At 43.2% G+C, this 22925-nt stretch overlaps 1 protein-coding gene and 1 pseudogene across 1 annotated transcript; one reads left to right on the top strand and one right to left on the bottom strand.

Moving 5' to 3' along the window:
* Window positions 1-6766: 6766 nt before the first annotated feature.
* Window positions 6767-11728, bottom strand: LOC115160535 (zona pellucida sperm-binding protein 3). Its single transcript, XM_029710700.1, has 10 exons — window positions 11702-11728; window positions 9195-9485; window positions 8946-9064; window positions 8753-8856; window positions 8458-8635; window positions 8103-8220; window positions 7670-7761; window positions 7498-7589; window positions 7062-7211; window positions 6767-6940 (listed from the first exon to the last, which is right to left on the bottom strand). The coding sequence occupies exons 1-10, from the start codon at window positions 11726-11728 to the stop codon at window positions 6804-6806; spliced, it is 1308 nt and encodes a 435-aa protein (XP_029566560.1). The 3' UTR covers window positions 6767-6803.
* A 5910-nt stretch (window positions 11729-17638) lies between these two features.
* LOC115161134 (NAD(P)H dehydrogenase [quinone] 1-like) lies at window positions 17639-19590 on the top strand (annotated as a pseudogene).
* Window positions 19591-22925: the final 3335 nt, after the last annotated feature.

Here is a 22925-nt window from a genome sequence, read left to right as displayed (position 1 = left end):
TGATTTTATGCTTTTAATAAACACAATATCTCCTCTTGCTTCTAGCTAGCATTTAGTTTGCAGCAGCACAGGTTTGTATGAACCTTGTTGTTTGCCACTTAGACCTCAGCAACAATGTTGCAAAATATGAATTTGATCTTCCCCTTGCCATAGAGAGCTGTGTCGGATGTCTGCTAGCCATTTTTCTGATCAGGCAAAATCATGCAGCATCATTAATATGGATACAAATGTCAATGGAAAACAGTTACAACAAATTAAAAGCTTATTTCAGCTGTAATTTCAGAGTTTGATGTAACTGGTTTAGCTTTTGTTAGCTGTTGATTTGTAAAATCCCCATTACACTCTGGGGTAGGGATAGAACCCCTCACAGTTCTTTGCCTTCACTGGGTATATACACTCATTGGCCAGTTCATTAGTTGCCCCAATCTAGTACTGGGTCGAACCCCCTTTGCCTGCAGAACAGCTTGAATTTTTTTGGGAATGGAAACATCGCTGAATAGGTATCAGAGACCTTACGTGTGCCAGGAAAACTTTCCCACACCATTACACCACCACCACCAGCCTGTACAGTTGACACCAGGCAGGATGGGACCATGGCTCATGCTGCTACGCCAAATCCTGACTCTGCCATCAGCATGACGCAAGAGTAACCGGGATTTGTCAGACCAGGCATTGTTTTTCCACTCCTCAATTGTCCAGTGTTGCCTACTGGAGCCACTTCTTCTTGTTTTGAGCTGATAGGAGTGGAACACGGTATGGAAGTCTGCTGCTATAGTCCATTTGTGACAAGGACCAATAAGTTGTGCATTCCGAGATGCTGTTCTGCACACCACTGTTGTACTGCGCCATTATTTGCCTGTTTGTGACCCGCCTGTTAGCTTGCACGATTCTTGACATTCTCCATCGACCACTCATCAACAAGCTGTTTTTGCCCATAGGTCTTCTGCTGACTGGATGTTTTTTTGTTTGTGGTAGTCTCAGTAAATCCTAGACACTGTCGTGCAAGAAAAGCCCAGGAGGCCGGCCGCTTCTGAGATACTGGAAGCGGCTCACCAGGCACCAATGATCATACCACGCTCAAAGTGACTTTGGCCACTAGTTTTGCCCATTCTAACATTCAATCAAACAGTAACTGAATGCTTCGATGCCTGTCTGCCTGCTTTATATAGCAAGCCATGGCCATGTGACACTGTTTGTAGGAGCGAACCATTTTTGTGAACGGGTGGTGTACCTAATAAACTATGAACCTTTTTTAGTAGTGTTCTTTAATCTCATCCAAAGAACCAAAAGGTTAGAACCCCCAAAAAATAGTTTTCTAAGAGTGAATACGCTATTTTCTGGGTTTAACCTGTTGCTAGGTAACCCTGGGTCACAGCTGTTGGCTAAGTCAGACCCTTATTCTACCATTATGGTAAATCTGAGCCTAATTTATTAGTCTGATACAGACAGGATGAGCCAGGATGAGCTTGTACAGGAGTAGGGCCTTGCAAAACGCTACTGCACAACTCAATGCTATATCCAATTTCCGCTGCATTTCTTATGAAACTGTAAAGACATTCTATTTCATATGGACTATTTCTGGAGATAAATTGGACCTGCTACCTTTGTGATGAGGACCTACAGTATATCTGCATATGTCTCACCCAGCAGTCTGCTTTAGACCTACTCCCATTGTGACGTTGTTAGCATGATTCGATGTTTGTGTGCCATGGGGAAACAGGGCTTTGTGCCCTCTTCTATCTTGATTGTCGGTGTATCATTTACACACATAGGTTTACCACCGGACCATTGATTACGGGATGATGAGTTCACATTAACCCATGGGAGTGCCAAATAATTCAGCCCCATGGACAGCACACCGAAAATTGAGCTCAAAATCAGCACCATGGACAAGCATTGGTGTTGCTCCATGAAGCTGTCCATGGTCTTGAATTGTAGTTTATATTGACAGCTCTTAAAAGTGTCCTGCTGTGACATCCATCAATTTGACGTTTGGACATATTTGGTAGGACATGGCCTACGAAAATTTCATGAACAATATTAAGTGGTAGAAGACCATGGTGCTTGCCTACGGAGCTGTAAGGGCAACGGCACCTCCATACCTTCAGGCTCTGATCAGGCCCTACACCCAAACAAGGGCACTGCGTTCATCCACCTCTGGCCTGCTGGCCCCCCTACCTCTGCGGAAGCACAATTCCCGCTCAGCCCAGTCAAAACTGTTCGCTGCTCTGGCACCCCAATGGTGGAACAAGCTCCCTCACGCCGCCAGGACAGCGGAGTCAATCACCACCTTCCGTAGACACCTGAAACCCCACCTCTTTAAGGAATACCTGGGATAGGATAAAGTAATCCGTCTAACCCCCCCCCCCCAAAAAAAAAGATATAGATGCACTATTGTAAAGTGGTTGTTCCACTGGATATCATAAGGTGAATGCACCAATTTGTAAGTCGCTCTGGATAAGAGCGTCTGCTAAATGACGTAAATGTGGAACCAATCAATCCCCCTGTTTTAACTCCATAGACTTAATTGGAACATCCACGTTCTCTAAGTAAAGACGCTTTTGAGAAGTTGCTCTTCTGGTGAGAGGATAGTGTTTTTTGATGCTTTAGATCTCGGACAGTCGTGCTAGGCCGTTTTTGATCAAAACCCAACGCACCTGCACTTCTAGAAACAGTCTCTCCCTCGAGACCCGGGGACGTAGTCTCAGGGACTGTTCTGGGGGGGGGGGCAGTGCCCCTGTGACAACAATTTTGGACCCCCTTGTGGCCCCCCTAAATGTGGAGCATGAAATAATTTTTGCTATCGTTCTTTTTTTTTTTACATCCGTTATTAGACAGTTGCAACGCGGAACACCAATGATTATGAACATGGTCTTTTGCCTGCTAATGCCTACAATGCAGTGAAGAAAACAATATGACAACAATAACGTCTAATGTAACTGGCCCCTCTAACAGTACAACTGGCCCCAGCTTGGCCCCCCCCCAGTTGAAATGGTCTAGAACCGCCACTGCGTAGTCTCCCCTGGCTTGCGCCTCAACCTAATTACGCACCATCTGCCCATCTCTTCGCGCCTCCACCAAAGCCGTGGCTGATTGTTATAATATTATACGGAGCAAAGGGATGCAACTGGGGGACAGGGAATGAAGAGTGACGGAACGGGAATTAATCAAATCTAGCAGCAGAACCGAGCCATTCCCTTCAAGGATGGATGGACGGACCCGAACCTGCCCAAAAACCAATCCCATTATTTATAAACCCACAGCTGTAGACCGAAGGATGGAAAATTAGGATTTGTTTGGACATTTTAACTGTTATTTTTTCTTGGGAAGTCCACACACTGTGGAATAACACATGCAAATCGATTGCTCAGTTTGTGCGTTGAATGTGATTAACCAGATCTAGTGACAAAAAATGTGTTGAAGTTAACTATAGGACAGGAAAATCTCATGGTTCCCTACCATGCCTAACCAAGATATAGGCCTACATACAGACCTCATAGGCTGCTTTTTTGTCTGCTCGTAGGCCTACATTATTGGATGGTGGCACGAGAACAGAAGGATTTATTCTGAACAAAAATATAAACGTAACATGTAAAGTGTTGGTCCCATGTTTTATGAGCTGAATATGAGATCCCAGAAATTGTCCATACTCACAAAAAGCTTACTTCTCTCCAAATTTGTTTACATCCCTGTTAGTAAGCATTTCTCCTTTGCCAAGATAATCCATCCACCTGACAGGTGTGGCATATCAAGAAGCTGACTAAACGGCATGATCATTACACAGGTGCAGCTTGTGCTGGGGACAATAAAAGGCCACTAAAATGTGCAGTTTTGTGACACAACACAATGCCACAGATGTCTCAAGTTGAGGGAGCGTGCAATTGGCATGCTGACTGCAGGAATGTCCACGAGCGCTGTTGCCAACATCGTTTTAGAGAATTTGGCAATATGTCCGACCGGCCTCAACCACAGACCACGTATAACCACAGCAGCCCAGGACCTCCACGTCTGGCTTCTTTTCCTGCGGGATCACCTGAGACCAGCCACCTGGACAGCTTATGAAACTGAGGAGTATTTCTGTCTGTAATAAAGCCCGTTTGTGGGGAAAACTAATTCTGATTGACTGAGCCTGGTTCCCCAGTGGGTGGGCCTATGCCCTCCCAGGCCCACCCATGGCTACACCCCTGCCCAGTCATGTGAAATCAATAGATTAGGGCCTAATGACTATTTAAATTGACTGATTTCCTTATATGAACTGTAACTCAGTAAAATCGTTGAAATTGTTGCATGTCGCTTTTATATTTTTGTTCAGTATATATGCATAACAAGCCACACCAATAATGTTGGAATCCATCGAATAAAACCGATAATCTAAGAGTTTGACAGCATTGCAAGGAAACGAGAGACAACAAGACCACATCTAACGCCTCTATTGGAAGTTGTTCCATGTAGCCCGAGCATTTCATCAACATTTTCTTATAATGTAGCCTGTGTGTTCCCAATACATAGGCCTAAGGTTGGGGAGTAACTGATTACATGTAATCACATACTTTTGAACAACTAGATTACTTATTGGATTAGTTTTAAATTTAGAAACTCAAAAAAGGTACGTTACTGATTACAGTTTTGGAAAGGTAACTAGCAACGGATTGCTCTAAGCACAAAATAAAAAGGCATTTTAATTATATGAAGAGTGCCTTGGTCCTCCTTTTTGAAAGTAATGGATTGCATTTAGAAAGTAATCTACCCAACCCTGGTAGGTCCTACAGTATTATAACTGCGATATTGCCATCCGAATTAACACATGATCAATGGATGTTGGTTCAAAACAGCAAAAATGCTAATAAAAATAAAAGTGAACATGGCTAACATACCATTAATCGATGCTGTACCAGGTACCATCACAACCCGTGTCAGGCCCAGTGCAGTCGAACTTCAGTTTTTCCATATTGTACAACAGCTGATGAAACTAGTGTTATTTCCTGATAGTTGCTGGTTGAAAATACAATATACACAGGATCTTCTAATCAGCAGGTTTGCATGGGCAGGAATTTCAGCTTTCCATTGTCACGTCCTGACCAGCAGATGGAGCTGTTGTAGTAGTTTGGTGGTCAGGACGTGGCAGTCTTGTGGGTGTGTTTGAATGTTCTGTGTGTTTTGTGACTCCTGATCAGGAACAGCTGGGGATCGTTGTTCCTGATTGGGAGTCATATATGTGGGAGTATGTTTGTCACTGGGGGTTGTGGGTGGTTGTTTTGCACTGCGTTTTCTAGCCTGCCAACTGTTGCTGCTGTCGTGTTTATTGTTTCCTGTGGATGCTTTACTCCTTTTGTTGGCTAATTAAAGATGAGTATTCACATACCTGCTGCGCCTTGGTCCATTTATGAAGACAGCCGTTACATCCATGGTGACCTCCCCATGTGGTAAATTGGTTAATAGTTCCAAACCTCTGCCAACGAGAGCTAGTTTTCCCCTTGCCACTCAATCTACACCCCGAATAGCCATAGCAAAATTATTGCTTGAGAATACACTAGCATGTGAACACCACTTCAAATTAGTGGATTCGGCTATTTCAGCCACACCCGTTGCTAACAGGTGAATAAAAGCAAGCATACCGCCATGCAATCTTCATAGACTAACATTAGCAGAAGAATAAACCGTACTGAAGAGCACAGTAACTTTTAATGTGACACCGTCATAGGATGCCACCTTTCCAACAAGTCAGTTCGTTAAATTTCTGCCCTGCTAGAGCTGCCCCGGTCTGCAAGTGCTGTTATTGTGAAATGGAAGCAGCAACAATGGCCCGGCAGCAAAGTGGATTAGCCACAAGCTCACAGAACAGGACCGCCGAGTGCTGAAGCGTGTAGAAATCTCGCCACCATTGGACTCTGGAGCAGTGGAAACTCGTTCTCTGGAGTGATGAATCATGCTTCACCATCTTGCAGTCCGATGGACAAATCTAGGTTTGGCGGCTGCCAAGACAACTACCTGCCCCACTGAATAGTTCCAACTGTAAAGTTTAGTGGCGGAATAATGGTCTGGGGCTGTTTTTAATGTTTCGGGCTAGGCCCCTTAGTTTCAGCGAAGGGAAATGTTGACACTACAGCATACAATGACATTCCAGACAATTCTGAGAACATGCAGAATTCTGCTCCTTGGTGGACACATTTTGTCATGACACCGTGATGTCAGTATGACTGATACTTGCAGCACAGTAGTCAGTCCAACAGGTGTAAGACTGACCTGGATGACTAATAACCGAAATGACTAGATTGGACTCTTAAGCAATGTACTCTGAAGGTAGTCTGGTCACCTATGAATCAATTAAGTGAACGCACCCATCACCACACCTTAACCAGTCAGCATGGCTGGTCATTTTAATGTTTGCCACCCAAATGAGCAATGTTGTGCCAGTGCTAAAGGATTAACAGTAAATCGTGTTTGTTACTGTGATTAGATCAGTGACATTCATTTGGTTTAAGTTTAGTGTTTGTGTGCCTCTGAGGCACCGAGTCCTTCCAAAATACAGCCACAACTCATGGACCACCATCTGGGATGCTCATTATTCACATTCAGTGAGAAACCAAATGATTCAACCATGAAGTCTAAGAATTACAAACTCAACTGGCACAGCAGGCTATCATCTGTCTCCATCTAGTGGAGGAGTGGCAGCAAGACACCCAACATGCATTCTGCTGGTCATCTGAACATTAAGTCAGTGAACCCCCTCCAAGCCATGACAAAAAAATAAAATTCAGCAACTAGGTAAAGAAAATGCATTGCTGCCATGTTTATTATTAATTTCAGTTAAAAGTTGTGGGTAAATCACTGGAGTATGTATTGGGCTTGTTCCTCATGTACAGGACAGTTACCAGAATGCCCACACAGAGAAGGCCCAACACCATCACCAATCCCACCACGACTGCCTCTGGAGAGACACCTAGGATACAAAAGGACTTGGATTTAATGTGATCAAACAATGCTCAGGCTACATGGAATTATTTATTTTAAGACTAACACACAACTAAATTAAGGTAAAGTTTGTGTTGTAGCGTAGTTACCTGCTTCAGATGGATCCTCAGCCAACATATGAGAGTGCTGTGCTTCAGCCTGCACTTGCTGCTCTCCAGCATGTACTTCCTGGTCCCATTTCACATAGGTGTCCTGGATGAAGATTGGCCCCAGCATAGCATCCTCTTCCCACGCTACATCTGGAGAGAGAAGCACACCAGTCACACATAGCTCTTGTATAAGGCTGATTTAGCCATTGAAATCACTTAACCAACTTTCCTCCATATAGGTCAGATTCATTCTAGCACAATTATGCATCTTCAAGCATTCCCCTGCTCAGATGTTGCATGCATTAACCAATGGTCACATACCATGTCATTGGGCACCAGATTGCTATAACATGTTAGCTGACATGCAAAATACCTGTCCAGGCATTGTAAGACCTGGCATGCATCAGCAGCATCTGAGTGGGAACACAACCCATACCTGAATCAGAGGGCAGACTCCTCCCCTTCCTCTGGCCACAGGAAGTCTGACAGCAGCCACACACCTCATCATCCCCGTCAGCTCCTACCCAGCTAGAGAAGAGCGGAGAGGGGATTATGACTACCATTGATAGGCCTCTAACAATACCAATGCCAAAGAAACCCATGCATACCGGTTGGATCCTAAAGCGAAGGAGCAGGCCTTGTGCTCCATGTCTAGGGGAGCAGTTGCTATAGAGGCCTTCAGGCTACAGGTGATGTAGATCTATGAGAGATTTCTATTAGCTGGTGGAAATGTATTATGGACTCCACACACCATATGCAGTGCACACATCCCAAGTCAGATACATTACCTTTGTTTCTGATATTTACATTAACAGTCCTAAGCCATGCATACATATGGGCCCACATTCACAAAGCGTCTCAGAAGTGCTGAACTAGGATCAGTTCGACCTTTGAAACAAAGAATTTGAGAGTAGACCTAATTCTAGATTAGAATTACTTTGAGACACTGAATACAGGCCCAGATTTGGCATGTTCTAAGTAATAGCCATAGTGGTATAACCCCATCAAAGGCATGTCCGCAGCCCAGACAAAGTGACTCACATTGGGGCTGGTCTGCTGCTGGAAGCGGAAGGCATCTAGCTGGAGGTGGAGTGTGTCCAGCTGAGAGCGGACCAGGAACTGGGAGACAGAGCCTGTCTGCAGGGCATCAGTTACACACCTGGAGGGACAAAGGTAGGTTAGGAGGGTAGTGGGACATCCTGGTCCCTCTCCTGGTAGCTACTTACATTCTACCATAGCTATACAGGGATAAGGGGAAACATAAATTTCCTTAGTACAAGAGAGGTGTGGAAATCACTCATTGAGGGAAGTCTAAATTCAAGACTGTTGCGGGGGGGGGGGGGGGGGGGGTTAATGCAAATTTAAAGACAAAATATACTTTCATATTGGCCCTTACCCATGGTTCTGGATGAAGTCATATATGGGAGCAGAGTTGGTGTCAGGGACCAGGGTGGCCATACAGCTGTCCACAAACACACGCATGGGCACATGGTGATACTGCTGCACAGACGCTGCCAGATGAATAATGTCTCCCAGGAAGTAGACATTAGATGACCTCTCATACTTCCAGTCGTCTATGAAATATTTTAAACAGATGCACTCAAACTGTACAGTAAACAGAGCAGATGTGCATAGATGGATTAACAGTAGTTGTGCTCTATTGAACCCAGATTGTTCAGAGGATTACGAACCATTCATGAGTGCGAGGGTGAAGGTCAGGGAGTCCTCAGCTACTTTGGTAGCACCATAGGGAAGCCAGGTGGGCCTCAGGGCATTGCTGCTCACATTGAGTCTCCTGGGGTAGGCAGAGCGTAAGGGATCATGTTTCCATTGAGATCATAGTATAATGGTACATTGATTCTGGAACTATAGTACACCACACACCTCAGATAGTGGCACTCAATGCGGACTGTGGCATCATTGGTCCTGACAATGGAACTGACACCTTCCGGTGTTGGGGTGTAGATCAGGGTGAAGGCATAGACAAGGTAGTCCTCTGTCATCTTACACCCCAAAAAAAAAATTCACTAGACATTGCACCATATTTAAGTAACCCTTATGCAGTGGAAATCACAGTACATGTAGAACCGTAGTAAATTACTTCCTAGCTATTCCAAACACTGAAGCCCTTACCGTCAGCACACTTCCACAGGCGTGCAGCTCAGACTCAAACAGCAGGACCTGGGCTGAGAGGTCCAACTCCGTGGAGACACAACCTCCCAGGGAGACATCCTCCGCCTTCACTAGCTGGCCCGTCCCAAACAGGTCCAGTTTGGCCTCCACCCGCACCCTGCTCTCCCCACAGCGGGCCCCCACACTCCTGACAAGCTCTGGAGGGGTCAACACCACCTTCACAACAGACTGGGGATCAGGAGACTGGGCTGTGACCTGGGGCTTGGCTTTGTCCTGGACTTGCTCCCTAAACTCAGGTTTAGTTGGTGACACATCATCATAGCTCAATGAGACAGGTTGTCTAGCAGGCCCTCTCTGTGAGTTCCAATGTGTTTCACAAACCCAGCCCAAACAGAGAAGCACAAATAAATATAGAGATCCTCGCTCCAGCTGCCCCATGATGATGTTGATGATTATTATTATTATTATGACTATGGTCTGCTTTACAGCAACCACAATGAAGACCTCTCTGTACTAAGAACATATTTTATAGTCACATGACTCCTCCCTGTTTCTCATTTAGTGAATTGCCTACCAGCTAAGATTATTACACACACCTGTCAGCATTGTTAAACACACTGATTGGCTCTGCTCTTATGCTTTGAAAAAGCCTTAGTATTGTTTCCCCTTCCTTGAAGTTATCACTGATTTAACACAATCTAAGATCGTTGAAAACAAGGGTTCCACTATATAGCTTTTACCAATCCCGTCATGGAAGATCAGTCATTACTCAAACTTTCAGCACAGATAATATCGGCATCTTTGTCTTTGTAAATGGATTTGAAATGTAACAAGTAAAACATGAAAAATGTGTTAATGTTCCTATCTTAAATTGTTCCACTCAGTATTTACACCAAGGATGAACCCATGGATCGTTTTCATAAAATGCACTGGAACACTGTACAATGACCACAAGATGGCAGTAATAACTCCCATTTCCCAACCCTGAGCATCATTGGCGCTTCTGGAATGAAAATGTGTGTGTACATGAAAGAGTTTGTGACATCTGTTCACTCTGTAAACTGCATGGTCTGAGTTATACGAGGGGACCTTAAAAGGTGGGCTGCAGATGTTTCCTTCGTGCTGTTATAAACCCCTGGAGCCTGTGTGCCCCAGTCTGATATCTAACCTTACGCAACACCAGTGGTGTAAAGTACTGAAGTAAAAATACTTTCAAGTACTTAAGTAGTTTTTTTGGTATCTGTACTTTACTATTTATATTTTTGACAACTTTTACTTCACTGCATTCAAAAACAAATTATGCATTTTTTGCTCAATACAGTTTTCCGGACACCCAAAAGTACTCGTTACATTTTGAATGCTTAGCCGGACAGGAAAATGGTCAAATTCACACACTTATCAAGAGAACATCCCTGGTCATCCCTACTACCTGATCTGGCGGATTCACTAAACACAAATGCTTTGTTTGTAAGATATGTCTGAGTGTTGGAGTGTGCCCCTAGCTCTTAGTAAATTAAAAAAACAAGATGGTGCCATCTGGCTTGCTTAATATAAGGAATTTTAAATTATTTACACTTTAACTTATGATACATTTTAGCAATTACATTTTCTTTTGATACTTAAGTATATTTAAAGTATATTTTAAACTTTTCCTCAAGTAGTATTTTACTGGGTGACTTTCACTTTTACTTGTCGTTTTCTATTAAGGTATCTTTACTTTTACTCAAGTATGACAATTGGATAATTTTTCCACTACTGCACAACACAGTGAGAAATACAGTGAGTATAACAAACATTAGGAACACCTTCCTAATAATGACTTTCACCCCACTTTTATCGTAAGAACAGACTCATTTCATTGTGGCATGGACTCTACAAGGTGTCGAAAGCGTTCCACAGGGATGCTGGCCCATGTTGACTCCAATGCTTCCCACAGTTGTGTCAAGTTGGCTGGTTGTCCTTTGGGTGGTGGACCATTCTTGACACAAAGTGGAAAAAATTGAGGGTGAAAAACCCAGCAGCGTTGCAGTTGTTAACACAAACCTGTGAGCCTGGAACCTACTACCATACCCTGTTCAAAGGCACTTAAATATGTAGTATTGCCCATTCACCTTCTGAATGGCACATATACACAATCCATGTCTCAATTGTCTCAAGGCTCAAGCATCCTTCTTTAACCCATCTCCTCCCCTTCATCTACACTGATTGAAGTGGATTTAACAAGTGACATCAATAAGGGATCATAGCTTTCATCTGGAATCACCTGGTCAGTCTGTCATGGAAGGAGCATGTGTTCTTAATGTTTTGTATACTCAGTATATACCCCCCAGCACAACACATGATATAGGCAAGACTCACATTAAACATATCCCCAAGCAAAACATATGACCTACATTTGAAGTCAGAAGTTTACATACACCTTAGCCAAATACATTTAAACTCAGTTTTTGACAATTCCTGACATTTAACCCTAGTAAAAATTCCATGTCTTATCCTCTTGACGTTACCGTAGGATAGGGGGCGCCACAGCGCATTTTGAAAAAAATTTGTGCCCATTTTCAACGGCCTACTAATCAAACTCAGAAGCTAGGATATGCATATAATGAATACCTGTGGATAGAAAACACCCTAAAGTTTCTAAAACTGTTTGAATGGTGTCTGTGAGTATAACAGAACTCATATGGCAGTCAAAACCCCGAGACCGATTGAAACAGGAAGTGGAATTCTGAATTGTGGACTCAACTTCACATCTTTGCCTATGAATCACACCGTGAGCTATGGTTCATTGAGCACTTTCTATTGCTTCCACTAGATGTCCCCAGTCTTTACAAAGTGGTTTGAGCCTTCTACTGTCGAAACTGAATGAATGAGACGCTGTGGAAATTGGTCACAGGGGGAGGGCCATCACCATTATGACGCCGGTGGCCCTGTCTACCCCCTCCTTTCGAAACGTTTTGAAACACAATACAATCGTCCCCCTCAAATCTTATTGTCTCTCTTGTTGAAACAGGCCCTGAAGATTTATGTTATACAACGTTTGACATGTTTGAACGAACCTAAATGGGGGAAAAATGTTATTTTTCGAAACCGCTGTCCCGCGCCCGACGGAGCATTTGGATACAGCCTTCAGACGCGCTAACAACAGCAAGCTAATGGAACATAAAGGATGGACTTTTTCGACCAAAAATACATTTGTTGTGGACCTGGGATTCCTGGAAGTGCTTTCTGATGAAGACAACTAAAGGTAAGGGATTATTGACAATAGTATACAAGATTAGATGTGATAGGCGATTGTTCCAAGATGGCGCCGAGCTGGATTTACTAGCTAATTTTCTGAGTATCGCATCCCCTTTTATCGCAAAGTGTGATTACCCAGTAAAGTTATTTTTAAATCTGGTATGACAGGTGCTTTCAAGAGATATTCATCTATAAATCTTAGAATGACAATATTACATTTTAAAAATGTTTTCGAATAGTAATTGAGTAAATTGTAGCACTGTTTCCCGGGATGCATTTGAGGGAAAATAGTTAGTCAACGTCAGGCGCCGATGTAAAATGCTGTTTTTATATATAAATATGAACTTTATTGAACAAAAGAATGCATGCATTGTGTAACATGATGTCCTAGGTGTGTCATCTGATGAAGTTTGTAAAAGGTTAGTGCTGCATTTAGCTGTTTTTTGGTTATTTGTGATGCATGTGGTTGGTCGGAAAATGGCTATGTTGCTACTTTTACCATGTACTCCTCTAACATAATCTAATGTTTTGCTTTTCCTGTAAAACCTTTTTGAAATCGGACAACGTGGGTCGATTCAGGAGAAGTGTATCTATAAAACGATATGAGACAGTCCTATATTTGAAAAAAAATAATAATTTAATTTCGTTATGCTAATGTCGCTAGGAGTTTTTCGCTGGATGTTGATCCCGCTTACGGGACGAGAGGCTCAAGAGGATTTATGTTAGGATCACCACATCATTTTAAGAATGTGAAATGTCAGAATAATAGTAGAGAGAATGATTAATTTCTGCTTTTATTTCTTTCATCACATTCCCAGTGGGTCAGAAGTTTGTGTACACTCAATTAGTATTTGGTAGCATTGCTTTTAAATTGTTTAACTTGGGTCAAACGTTTTGGGTAGCCTTCCACAAGCTTCCCACAATAAGTTGGGTGAATTTTGGCCCATTCCTCCTGACAGAGCTGCTGTAACTGAGTTAGGTTTGTAGGCCTCCTTGCTCGCACACACTTTTTCCGTTTTTTACCACAAATTTTCTATGGGATTGAGGTCAGGGCTATGTGATGGCCACTCCAATACCTTGACTCTGTTGTCCTTAAGCCATTTTGCCACATATTTGGAAGTATGCTTGGGGTCATTGTCCATTTGGAAGACCCATTTGCAACCAAGCTTTTAACTTCCTGACTGATGTCTTGAGATGTTGCTTCAATATATTCACATAATTTTCCTTCCTCGTGATGCCATCTATTTTGTGAAGTGCACGAGTCCCTCCTGTAGCAAAGCACCCCCACAACATGATGCTGCCACCCCCGTGCTTCACGGTTGGGATGGTGTTCTTCAGCTTGCAAGCATTCCCCTTTTTCCTCCAAACATAATGGTCATTATGGCCAAACACTTACATTTTTGTTTCATCAGACCAGAGGACATTTCTCCAAAAAGTACAATCTTTGTCCACATGTGCAGTTGCAAACCATAGTCTGGCTTTTTTTATGGCGGTTTTGGAGCAGTGGCTTCTTCCTTGCTGAGCAGCCTTTCAGGTTATGTCGATATAGGACTCGTTTTACTGTGGATATAGATACTTTTGTACCTGTTTCCTCCAGCATCTTCACAAGGTCTTTTGCTGTTGTTCTGGGATTGATTTGCACTTTTCGCACCAAAGTGCATTCATCTCTAGGAGACCGAACGTGTCTCCTTCCTGAGTGGTATTTGTGGTCCCATACTTGCATACTATTGTTTGTACAGATGAACGTGGTACCTTCAGTCGTTTGGAAATTGCTACCAATGATGAACCAGACTTGTGGTCTACAATTTATTTTCTGATGTCTTGGCTGATTTCATTTGGATTTTTCCATGATGTCAAGCAAAGATGCACCGAGTTTGAAGGTAGGCCTTGAAATACATTCACAGGTACACCTCCAAATGACTCAAATTATGTCAATTAGTCTATCAGAGGTTTCCTAAAGCCATGACATCATTTTCTTGAATTTTCCAAGCTGTTTAAAGGCACAGTCAACTTAGTGTATGTTAACTTCTGACCCACTGGAATTGTGATACAGTGAGTTATAAGTGAAATAATCGGTCTGTAAACAAATGTTGGAAAATGACTTGTCATGAACAAAGTAGATGTCCTAACCGACCAGTCAAAACTGTAGTTTGTTATTAACAAGAAATTTGCAGAGTGGTTGAAAAACTAGTTTTAATAACTCCAACCTAAGTGTATGTAAACTTCTGACTTCATCTGTACCTTACCTTCACAACATACTGAGCATAATACATGTACCTTTACAGTGAACTGAGAAACATTCCAGGAAGAGCAACACATGATACACCATCAACAGCCTGAAAACACATCAGCATGGGCCAAACATACACTGAACAGAAATGTAAAACGCAACATATAAAAAGTGTTTATCCCATGTTTAATGAGCTGAAATAAAATATTCCAAAAATGTTCCAGACACACAAAACGCTTATTTCTAACATGTTGTACACAAATACACCTGAACAAATCAATTAGCTAATTAAACGGCATGATCATTACACAGGTGCTCCTTGTGCTGGGGACAATAAAAGGCCACACTAAAATGTGCCGTTTTGTCACACAACATAATGCCACAGATGTCTCAAGTTGAGGGAGCATGCAATTGGCACGCTGACTGTAGGAATGTCCACCAAAGCTGTTGCCAGAGAATTTAATGTAAATTTATTTACCATAAACCACATCCAACGTTGCTTTAGAGAATTTGGCAGTATGCCTAACCAGCCTCACAACAGCAGACCACGTGTATGGCAATGTGTGGGCGAGCGGTTTGCTGATGTCACCATTGTGAACAGAGTGCTCCATGGTGGAGGTGGGTTATGGTATGTGCAGGCATAAGCTACAGACAACAAACACGATAACATTTTATCGATGGCAATTTGAATGCATAGAGACATGGTGAGCAGATCCTGAGGCCCATTGTTGTGCCAGTCATCCACCGCCATCACCTCATGTTTCAGCATGCTAATGCACAGCCCCATATCTTAAGGATCTGTACTGAATTCCTGGATGCTGAAAATGTCTTAGTTGCATACTCACCAGACATGTCACTCCCTGAACATGTTTGGGATGCTCTGGATTGATGTATGGCAGCATGTTCCAGTTCCCGCCAATATCCAGAAACTTTGCCCAGCCACAGGCCATAATCAACAGCATGATCAACTCCACGCGAAGAGATGTGTCATGCTGCATGAGGCAAATAAGGGTCACACCAGATACTGACTGGTTTTCGGATCCACGCCCCTACTGTTTGTTTAAGGTATCTGTAACCATCAGATGCATATTTGCATTCCTAGTCATGTGCAATCCATAGACTAGGGCCTAATTAATTTATTTCAATTGACTGAGTTCCTTATATGAACTGTAACTCAGTAAAATCTTTGAAATTGTTGCATGTTGTGTTTATATTTTTGTTCAGTCTATATCATAACACTGGACTGCTACCATCTTGCAATGCCCTGTACCAGTCCACACATACCACACACAAAAAGACTCCCCAAAAAAGCAGGTCTGTGCTGACGTCAAGCAAATTTAGAGATAGATAGAATGGCGTGACAAACCAAACACATATGTCTCACTCATGTTCTGGCTCATTCTGTGTTTACATGCATGCATACCCAAGTGCTAATGTGTAGCAGTTGTTCCTTAGTACCCCCATGGAAACAGGGTTAGTGTGTGTGTGTCCAGATGTAGGCCTGCACAGGCTTTGTTGTCTTTTCCGTGTTGGTCAGAGTTCCTTTTCATGAGACCGCATCCCGTGAGTCAGTTTAACCGCAGAGAGACCAATGCCTGGAGAGGGGACGTACAACAACATTACAGGAGCAACACAGCACAGTAAAGCGCACAACTACTCAATCACATCTGCACCTAGGGTTGCACAACTACAGGTTATTTACCAAAGTTACCAGTATTTTCAGTAATTTTGGTAATTAACAGGTAAACTATGGTAACTTTGGTCATTTATACTTGATTAACTTTTTTTTTTATATATATATATATATATATATATGTGTGTTTATATTGTCCATGTGTTGTTAGAAGATCGACCATATGGTTCAAGAGAAACAAGCCAAATGAATGATTAAAGCATAATCAACAATGGTATTAACTTTGCAACTCCTCCAACTATTTACTTTTGTCACAACTGCCACCACTTTCGTGGCAAAACATTTACAACATAGACACATTGACATAGCTAGGAAAATAAATATGGTGTTCAATAAGCTGATAGGTTATCCTAAATATAACCTTTTATAGCCTTGTCATTATATTTTCTATTTTAAATCAGATTGTTTTATATTTTGTACATGTGGTAAGGCCACACAGGGCCAGAGATAATTAGACACCTGTGATAATCTGGGAGGAAAAAGGCCACTAGATGTCATGTTATAAGTTACATACAATCCTTGAAAGTTACCAAAATTCTGATAGGTTTCTAAAGGGATGGTATATTTTTGATAACATCCGAAGCTTACCAGTAAACTATCTGCACCTATAGCACACACAACTCAGATGCCAGCATGAAAAAAACTGTCAGCTCACACACAGATGCATGCACATGCACACATACACAGGCAAACCCAGGGATATAGTTCGGTCAGTCGTCCCACATTGTCTGCACCATAGGATACAAATATTGTCCAGAATAGCTTCAACAATGCTTAGCATGCTTCACAGGCAATAAGGAACACTGTCCAAAACTGTGATAAGGGGGGATATTCTCAATTACAAAAAAAGTCTGTCCTCTCCTAGACTTGTCTGTCCTCCTCTCACCGAGACCTGGAAACCGATGTGGTCGAGGAGTGTGTCAATTTGGTAGTAGGCGAACGGAAGAGTGCCCTCCTCTCCTCGATAGCCTCCTTCTGCCGAGGAAGCTGTAGTGTATCCACTATGCTCCCTATTATGGAAGGGTTTTGAAATCCACCACACCCCCTTTGAATCAGCTGTTGTTTTCTCTCATAGGAGAAAAGCATGGACAGATTTCAAAACCATGTGCTACATATCTTTTACCTATAAAATGTCTGGCGGAATCAGCTAAAAGTCGCACAAACCCAATTGAGCTTCTCCGGGGGAGAGGGAGAGAGAAATGACAGATTGATTGATTAATTGACAGATGACTAGCTTGATTGCTGATTGACAGGCAGCTGTGTGAGAGGGTTCGTTTGGTCCAAAGAGCATTACAAAAGCAGCAGTCTCAGCCATTTTTCAGTCACAGTCACTTTCCTCTCCAAGCCACCTTTATCCTTAGTGCAACACTATACAAAATGGGTAAGTGATGTGCAGCAGTCCTAAATGTTTTTGTGTGTGCCATTTTCATCTGATTTTTTTATTTTTATTTATTTATATATTTTTTTTATCTTCTGTTGCAGCTGATAAGAAGGTTCTGATCGTGTACGCCCACCAGAGTACTGGGTCGTTTAACGCTGCGGCCAAAGACATGGCTGAGACAGTTTTGACTACTCAGGGCTGTAAGGTGGAGGTGTCTGACCTCTATGCCATGAAGTTTAAAGCCTCTGCTACTGCTGCAGACATCACTGGTAATGGACTGAACCATGTGTTGCTTAATTGCGGTAGTGAATGATCTGTGTAAGCTTGAGTGCCTGTTAAATGCTTAAGAGCATAACTCTTCTGTGGGCAAGTGCTTTTTATTCTCACTTCGGTTATGCTTTACCAGGGGATGTGAAGGATGCTGAGCACTTTCAGTATGGAGAGGAGACCATGCTGGCATGGAAGGAGGGCCGACTCTCTGCTATCACTGAGGAACACCGCAAACTCTCTGAAGCGGAGGTTGTCATATTCCAGGTGATCTGCTGTCATATTGTCTAGCGTCTTAAGAAAATTGGCTTCATCAGCTTGAGCCTAGAACTTATTTTAAGTGTAGACCCTTCAGCTCTTTACTTTTTTGATGGTGGTTGAAATGCACCCATTCAAGGTACTGGTTGACTGGTGTCTCCCATATCTCAGTTCCCCATGTACTGGTTCACTGTTCCTGCCATCATGAAGGGCTGGCTGGACCGGGTGCTCACACTAGGATTTGCCTACACCTCAGAAAAGAGGTACAGCCAGGGCATCTTCAAGGTAAGGGATGCAATCCCATAATCACTGTTGAAAGCCCAATGCAGCTGTTAAACTGTAAATTATTTGTTCCAAGTACCTCATTAACAGTATTACAATAAAATAATGGTATTTTAGCAATTTTGCTTTGATTGACTGGGGAATGTAATCTGAATTAGTGCCAAGTGTTGCCACTAACTAGTTTACTGCCTGGTGTCACCTAGCAAATTCTCTCCACCTGCTGCTTTAAAGGTCCTGCGTAGATTGTAATTAGTCAGCAAGTTACACTTTTTTCATTTTTGGGGACATGACTTCTTTGTAAACATGGTCCATCCATATCAATCTCGCCTCACCTGGTTTTTCCTCTTCCTCCAGGACAAGAAAGCCATGCTGTCCTTCACCACTGGATCCCACGAGTCTATGTTCAGTGCCAATGGTATCAATGGAGACATGAATGTCACCCTGTGGCCACTGCAGGTATGTTAGGCTTAGCTGACACTACCAGCATGTAGCCTGCTATACTGCAACGAGCTTCTGCGTTCATCTGTTATCCTGGCTGTCTGCTTTTATTATAAGTATTTGACTTCCAGGTTGGCAAGTTATCATCTTGATGGGAGGATTGTGTCATTTGGATGACACGTTTTGATATATGTACTTGAGCATGTTCATGAAACTAGCTTCTCTCCCTATAGAACGGCATCCTGCACTACTGTGGCTTCCAGGTTCTGGCTCCTCAGATCTTCTGGGCTCCACCCCACATCACCTCTGAGGCTCGAAAGCATGCTGGAGGCATGGCGCACACGGCTGCAAGGGCTTCTGGGAGAAATGCCACTTACCTTCACCCCTTCGGACAGCTTTGATGGTGGGCGGGGCTTCCAGCTCAAAGAGGATGTCCAGCAGAAGCTCGCAGCCAATGAGTTTGGCCTGTCTGTTGGCATCCACCTGGGCAAGCCCCTCCGACCCAACAGCCAGATCAAAGCTGGGGTGTGAAGGATACTGGAGGACTGTCTCCTCTACACATGCTGTTTATGTGCTAAATGCGAAATAAATATGGGTTTCTTAAACTGAATGGTCTTCACTTGAATAAGAAGTGTGGTATTAAATGCTTTAACCAAGGTTTCTTTATGGGTGAACTGATTAAACTCCTCTGCAGTAAAACAGCTTTTAACAAATTCTGGTATTTGACGTTGATCACTACTCTTCTATGCTCACTACATTAGCTGCCATGACCTGTATGCTGTCTCACTGAAGGGCTGGCTAGAGGTCTCAGACCCTTGTCCATCTCCCAGAGTTGGCTTTGGTTTAGGTCAACAAGTGGTCTGTGCCCTGACACTCCAAGCACTCAGCCTCACCAGAGGACATGATGCATGTCTGTGTAGGAGAAGGCTTTCCACAGGCAAGGTCGCAAAGTGAATTGTTTACATGATCATTAAGTCATTGACTTGTGCTATGAATACGCTGCTTCTGATATTTTAGGATTTTTGCAGTAACTGTTCAGTGATTGCAAATACACCTGGCATTTGCAGCTGCTTGGTGTGGAAGAGGCCTTTAACTAGGCAAGTCAGTTAAGAACAAATTCTTATTTTCAATGATGGCCTAGGAACAGTGGGATAACTGCCTTGTTCAGGGGCCGAACGACAGATTTGTACCTTGTCAGCTCGGATTCGATCTTGCAACCTTTCGGTTACTAGTCCAACACGCTAACCACTAGGCTACGCTGCTGCCCCTATGACTCCCTTGTGGGAGTGCCCTTGTTTTGGTGGCACTCACTCCTTGCCCCAAAGTGGGAATGTGGTCAGAGCAATTGGGGTTCACCTGGGACCGCTGTTCCAGAACACAAAGGTCAACATCTAGCTTTTGCGCTGTTAATATGACCAGAGGTTTTCGTATGAGTGTAGCCATGATTGTCAGAACTAGTTGGGTTTGGGCCAGGGTATGTGTTTGTCTCTAGAGGGAGATCCCAAGTCTACAGTCTTATACCCATCCTGCTCTGCTATTCTCACACTGAATGCTAGGAAGGCTATTCGACCACACAATGGGAGGAAGTGGGTACTCTCTTGCCAGGCCCCGCTTTCCGATTACATTGTCTGAGAACAATAATCAGAATTAGGAAAAAATACCTGAGTTTTTGCTTATAACTAGGTAGTTCGTTTCTGTCTCGTTTTCCTGTTACTTTCCGATCGTTAGCCAGTTATTTCAACACTAAGTAATTCGCCGGTCATTTCTATATAGTTTCAGTGTACCTACTGGGCCTTGACACTATTCCAAAGCAATGATCTGTTATGTAAATTGTTCTTAATAGTTTGTGTACCTTAACATTACGTTCTACCTTTATTTTGATGTATATCCAATTTAAGTTCAGGCGATTTCTCCCCAGACAGATGAACACAATCACATGTAATTAAGATACTATAGTCATTAATGGCACATTTATTGTGAGGGTAGCCAGTCTGGGCCCATGTGTGAATGCGCTGGTTACTGCGTTCTGGCTTCAGGTCTGCTTGTGTTGTGGTGCATGTAGATTGAATGGACATGGGACACACTGCTGCCGGTTCTGGTATTTTATTACTGGATGAGATTAAATAAATGCAGTGCAAAGCAATAACATCAAATTACTAGCCTCTATGCTGCACTGCTATTATTCAAAAGTAATATTTTCCTATTACATTGTCTGAATGAAATTTATAATTTTTTTGTGTCACATGTTCCAAAAGACGCCTGGCTAATATACATGTATGAAGCAAGTAGCCAAAAATATGGCTCCAGCAGATACCTTCTCAGGGTACAGACGTTGTGAGACAGGATGTTGAATGGTGCAAGAGAGGATGTGTTACTGCCCCCAACAGCACGGGTGGCGAATTACATGATTAGCTAGCTCGAAGTAGCTAGTTAGCTCTGAAGTAGCGCTAGCTACCAGCTATGTCCTAGACCAGAGCTCTGGTCAGGGCGTGAGAGTGCTCCATGTTTAAACACCAACAGAGACACAAAAATGCCATCTGAGAAATTCGCAGACCAGGCGCACCATCTGCAAAAATACAAGAGTAAGACAAAATGAAACAAATACACTTGTGGACCAATTTACCTAGATTAGATTAAATACTTGCAGCAGTGAGTGAATGCACAGTAATTACATGAAAATCAAATCAAATGTTATTGGTCAAAAACACATGGTTAGCAGATGTTATTGCGAGTGTAGCGAAATGCTTGTGCTTCTAGTTCCGACAGTGCAGCAATATCTAACGTGTAATCTAACAATCCCAAAACGACCTAATACACACATCTAAGTAAAGGAATGGAATAAGAATATATACATATATGGATGCGCAATGACAGAGCGGTATAGGCAAGATGCAATAGATGGTATAAAATACAGTATATACATTTGACATGAGTGACGCAAGATATGTAAACATTATTAAAGTGGCATTACTATAAGAGGTTAAAGTGACAAGTGATCCATTTATTAAAGTGGCCAACGATTTCAAGTCTGTATGTAGGCAGCAGCCTCTCTGTGTTAGTGATGCACCTGTACAGCTTTGATGCACCTGTACTGACCTCACCTTCTGTATGGTAGAGGGGTGAACAGGCAGTGGCTCGGGTGGTTAATGTCCTTGATGATCTTTTTGGCCTTCCTGTGACATCGTGGGCTGTAGGTGTCCTGGATGGCAGGTAGTTTACCCCCGGTGATGCGTTGTGCAGACCGCACCACCCTCTGGACAGGTATGCGGTTGTGGGCGGTGCAGTTGCCATACCAGGCGGTGATACAGCCCGACAGGATGCTCTCAATTGTGCATCTGTAAAAGTTTGTGAGGGTTTTAGGTGACAAGCCAAATTTCTTCAGCCTCCTGAGGTTGAAGAGGCACTGTTGCACCTTCTTCACCACAGTCTCTGTGTGGGTGGACCATTTCAGTTTGTCCATGATGTGTACACAGAGGAACTTAAAAATGTCCACCTTCTCCACTGCTGTCCCGTTGATGTGGATAGGGGGGTGCTCCCTCTGCTGTTTCCTTAAGTCCACGATCATCTCCTTTGTTTTGTTGACGTTGAGTGAGAGGTTGTTTTCTTGACACCACACTCTGATGGCCCTCACCTCCTCCCTGTAGGCTGTCTCATCGTTGTTGGTAATCAAGCCCACTACTGTTGTGTCGTCTGCAAACTTGATGATTGAGTTGGAGGCGTGCATGGCCACGCAGTCATGGGTGAACAGGGAGTACAGAAAGGGGCTGAGCACGCACCCTTGTGGGGCCCCAGTGTTGAGGATCTGCGAAGTGGAGATGTTTCCATCCTTCACAACCTGCGGGCGGCCCGTGAGGAATTCCAGGACACAAATGCACAGGGCGGGGTTGAGACCCGGGCCTCAAGCTTAATGATGAGCTTGGAGGGTATTATGGTGTTGAATGCTGA

Source organism: Salmo trutta, chromosome 24 (genome assembly GCF_901001165.1).
Source record: "Salmo trutta chromosome 24, fSalTru1.1, whole genome shotgun sequence".
Lineage (NCBI taxonomy): Eukaryota > Metazoa > Chordata > Actinopteri > Salmoniformes > Salmonidae > Salmo > Salmo trutta.
The sequence above is the reverse complement of the archived record's forward strand: the minus strand, read 5'-3'. Positions and strand labels throughout refer to the sequence as shown.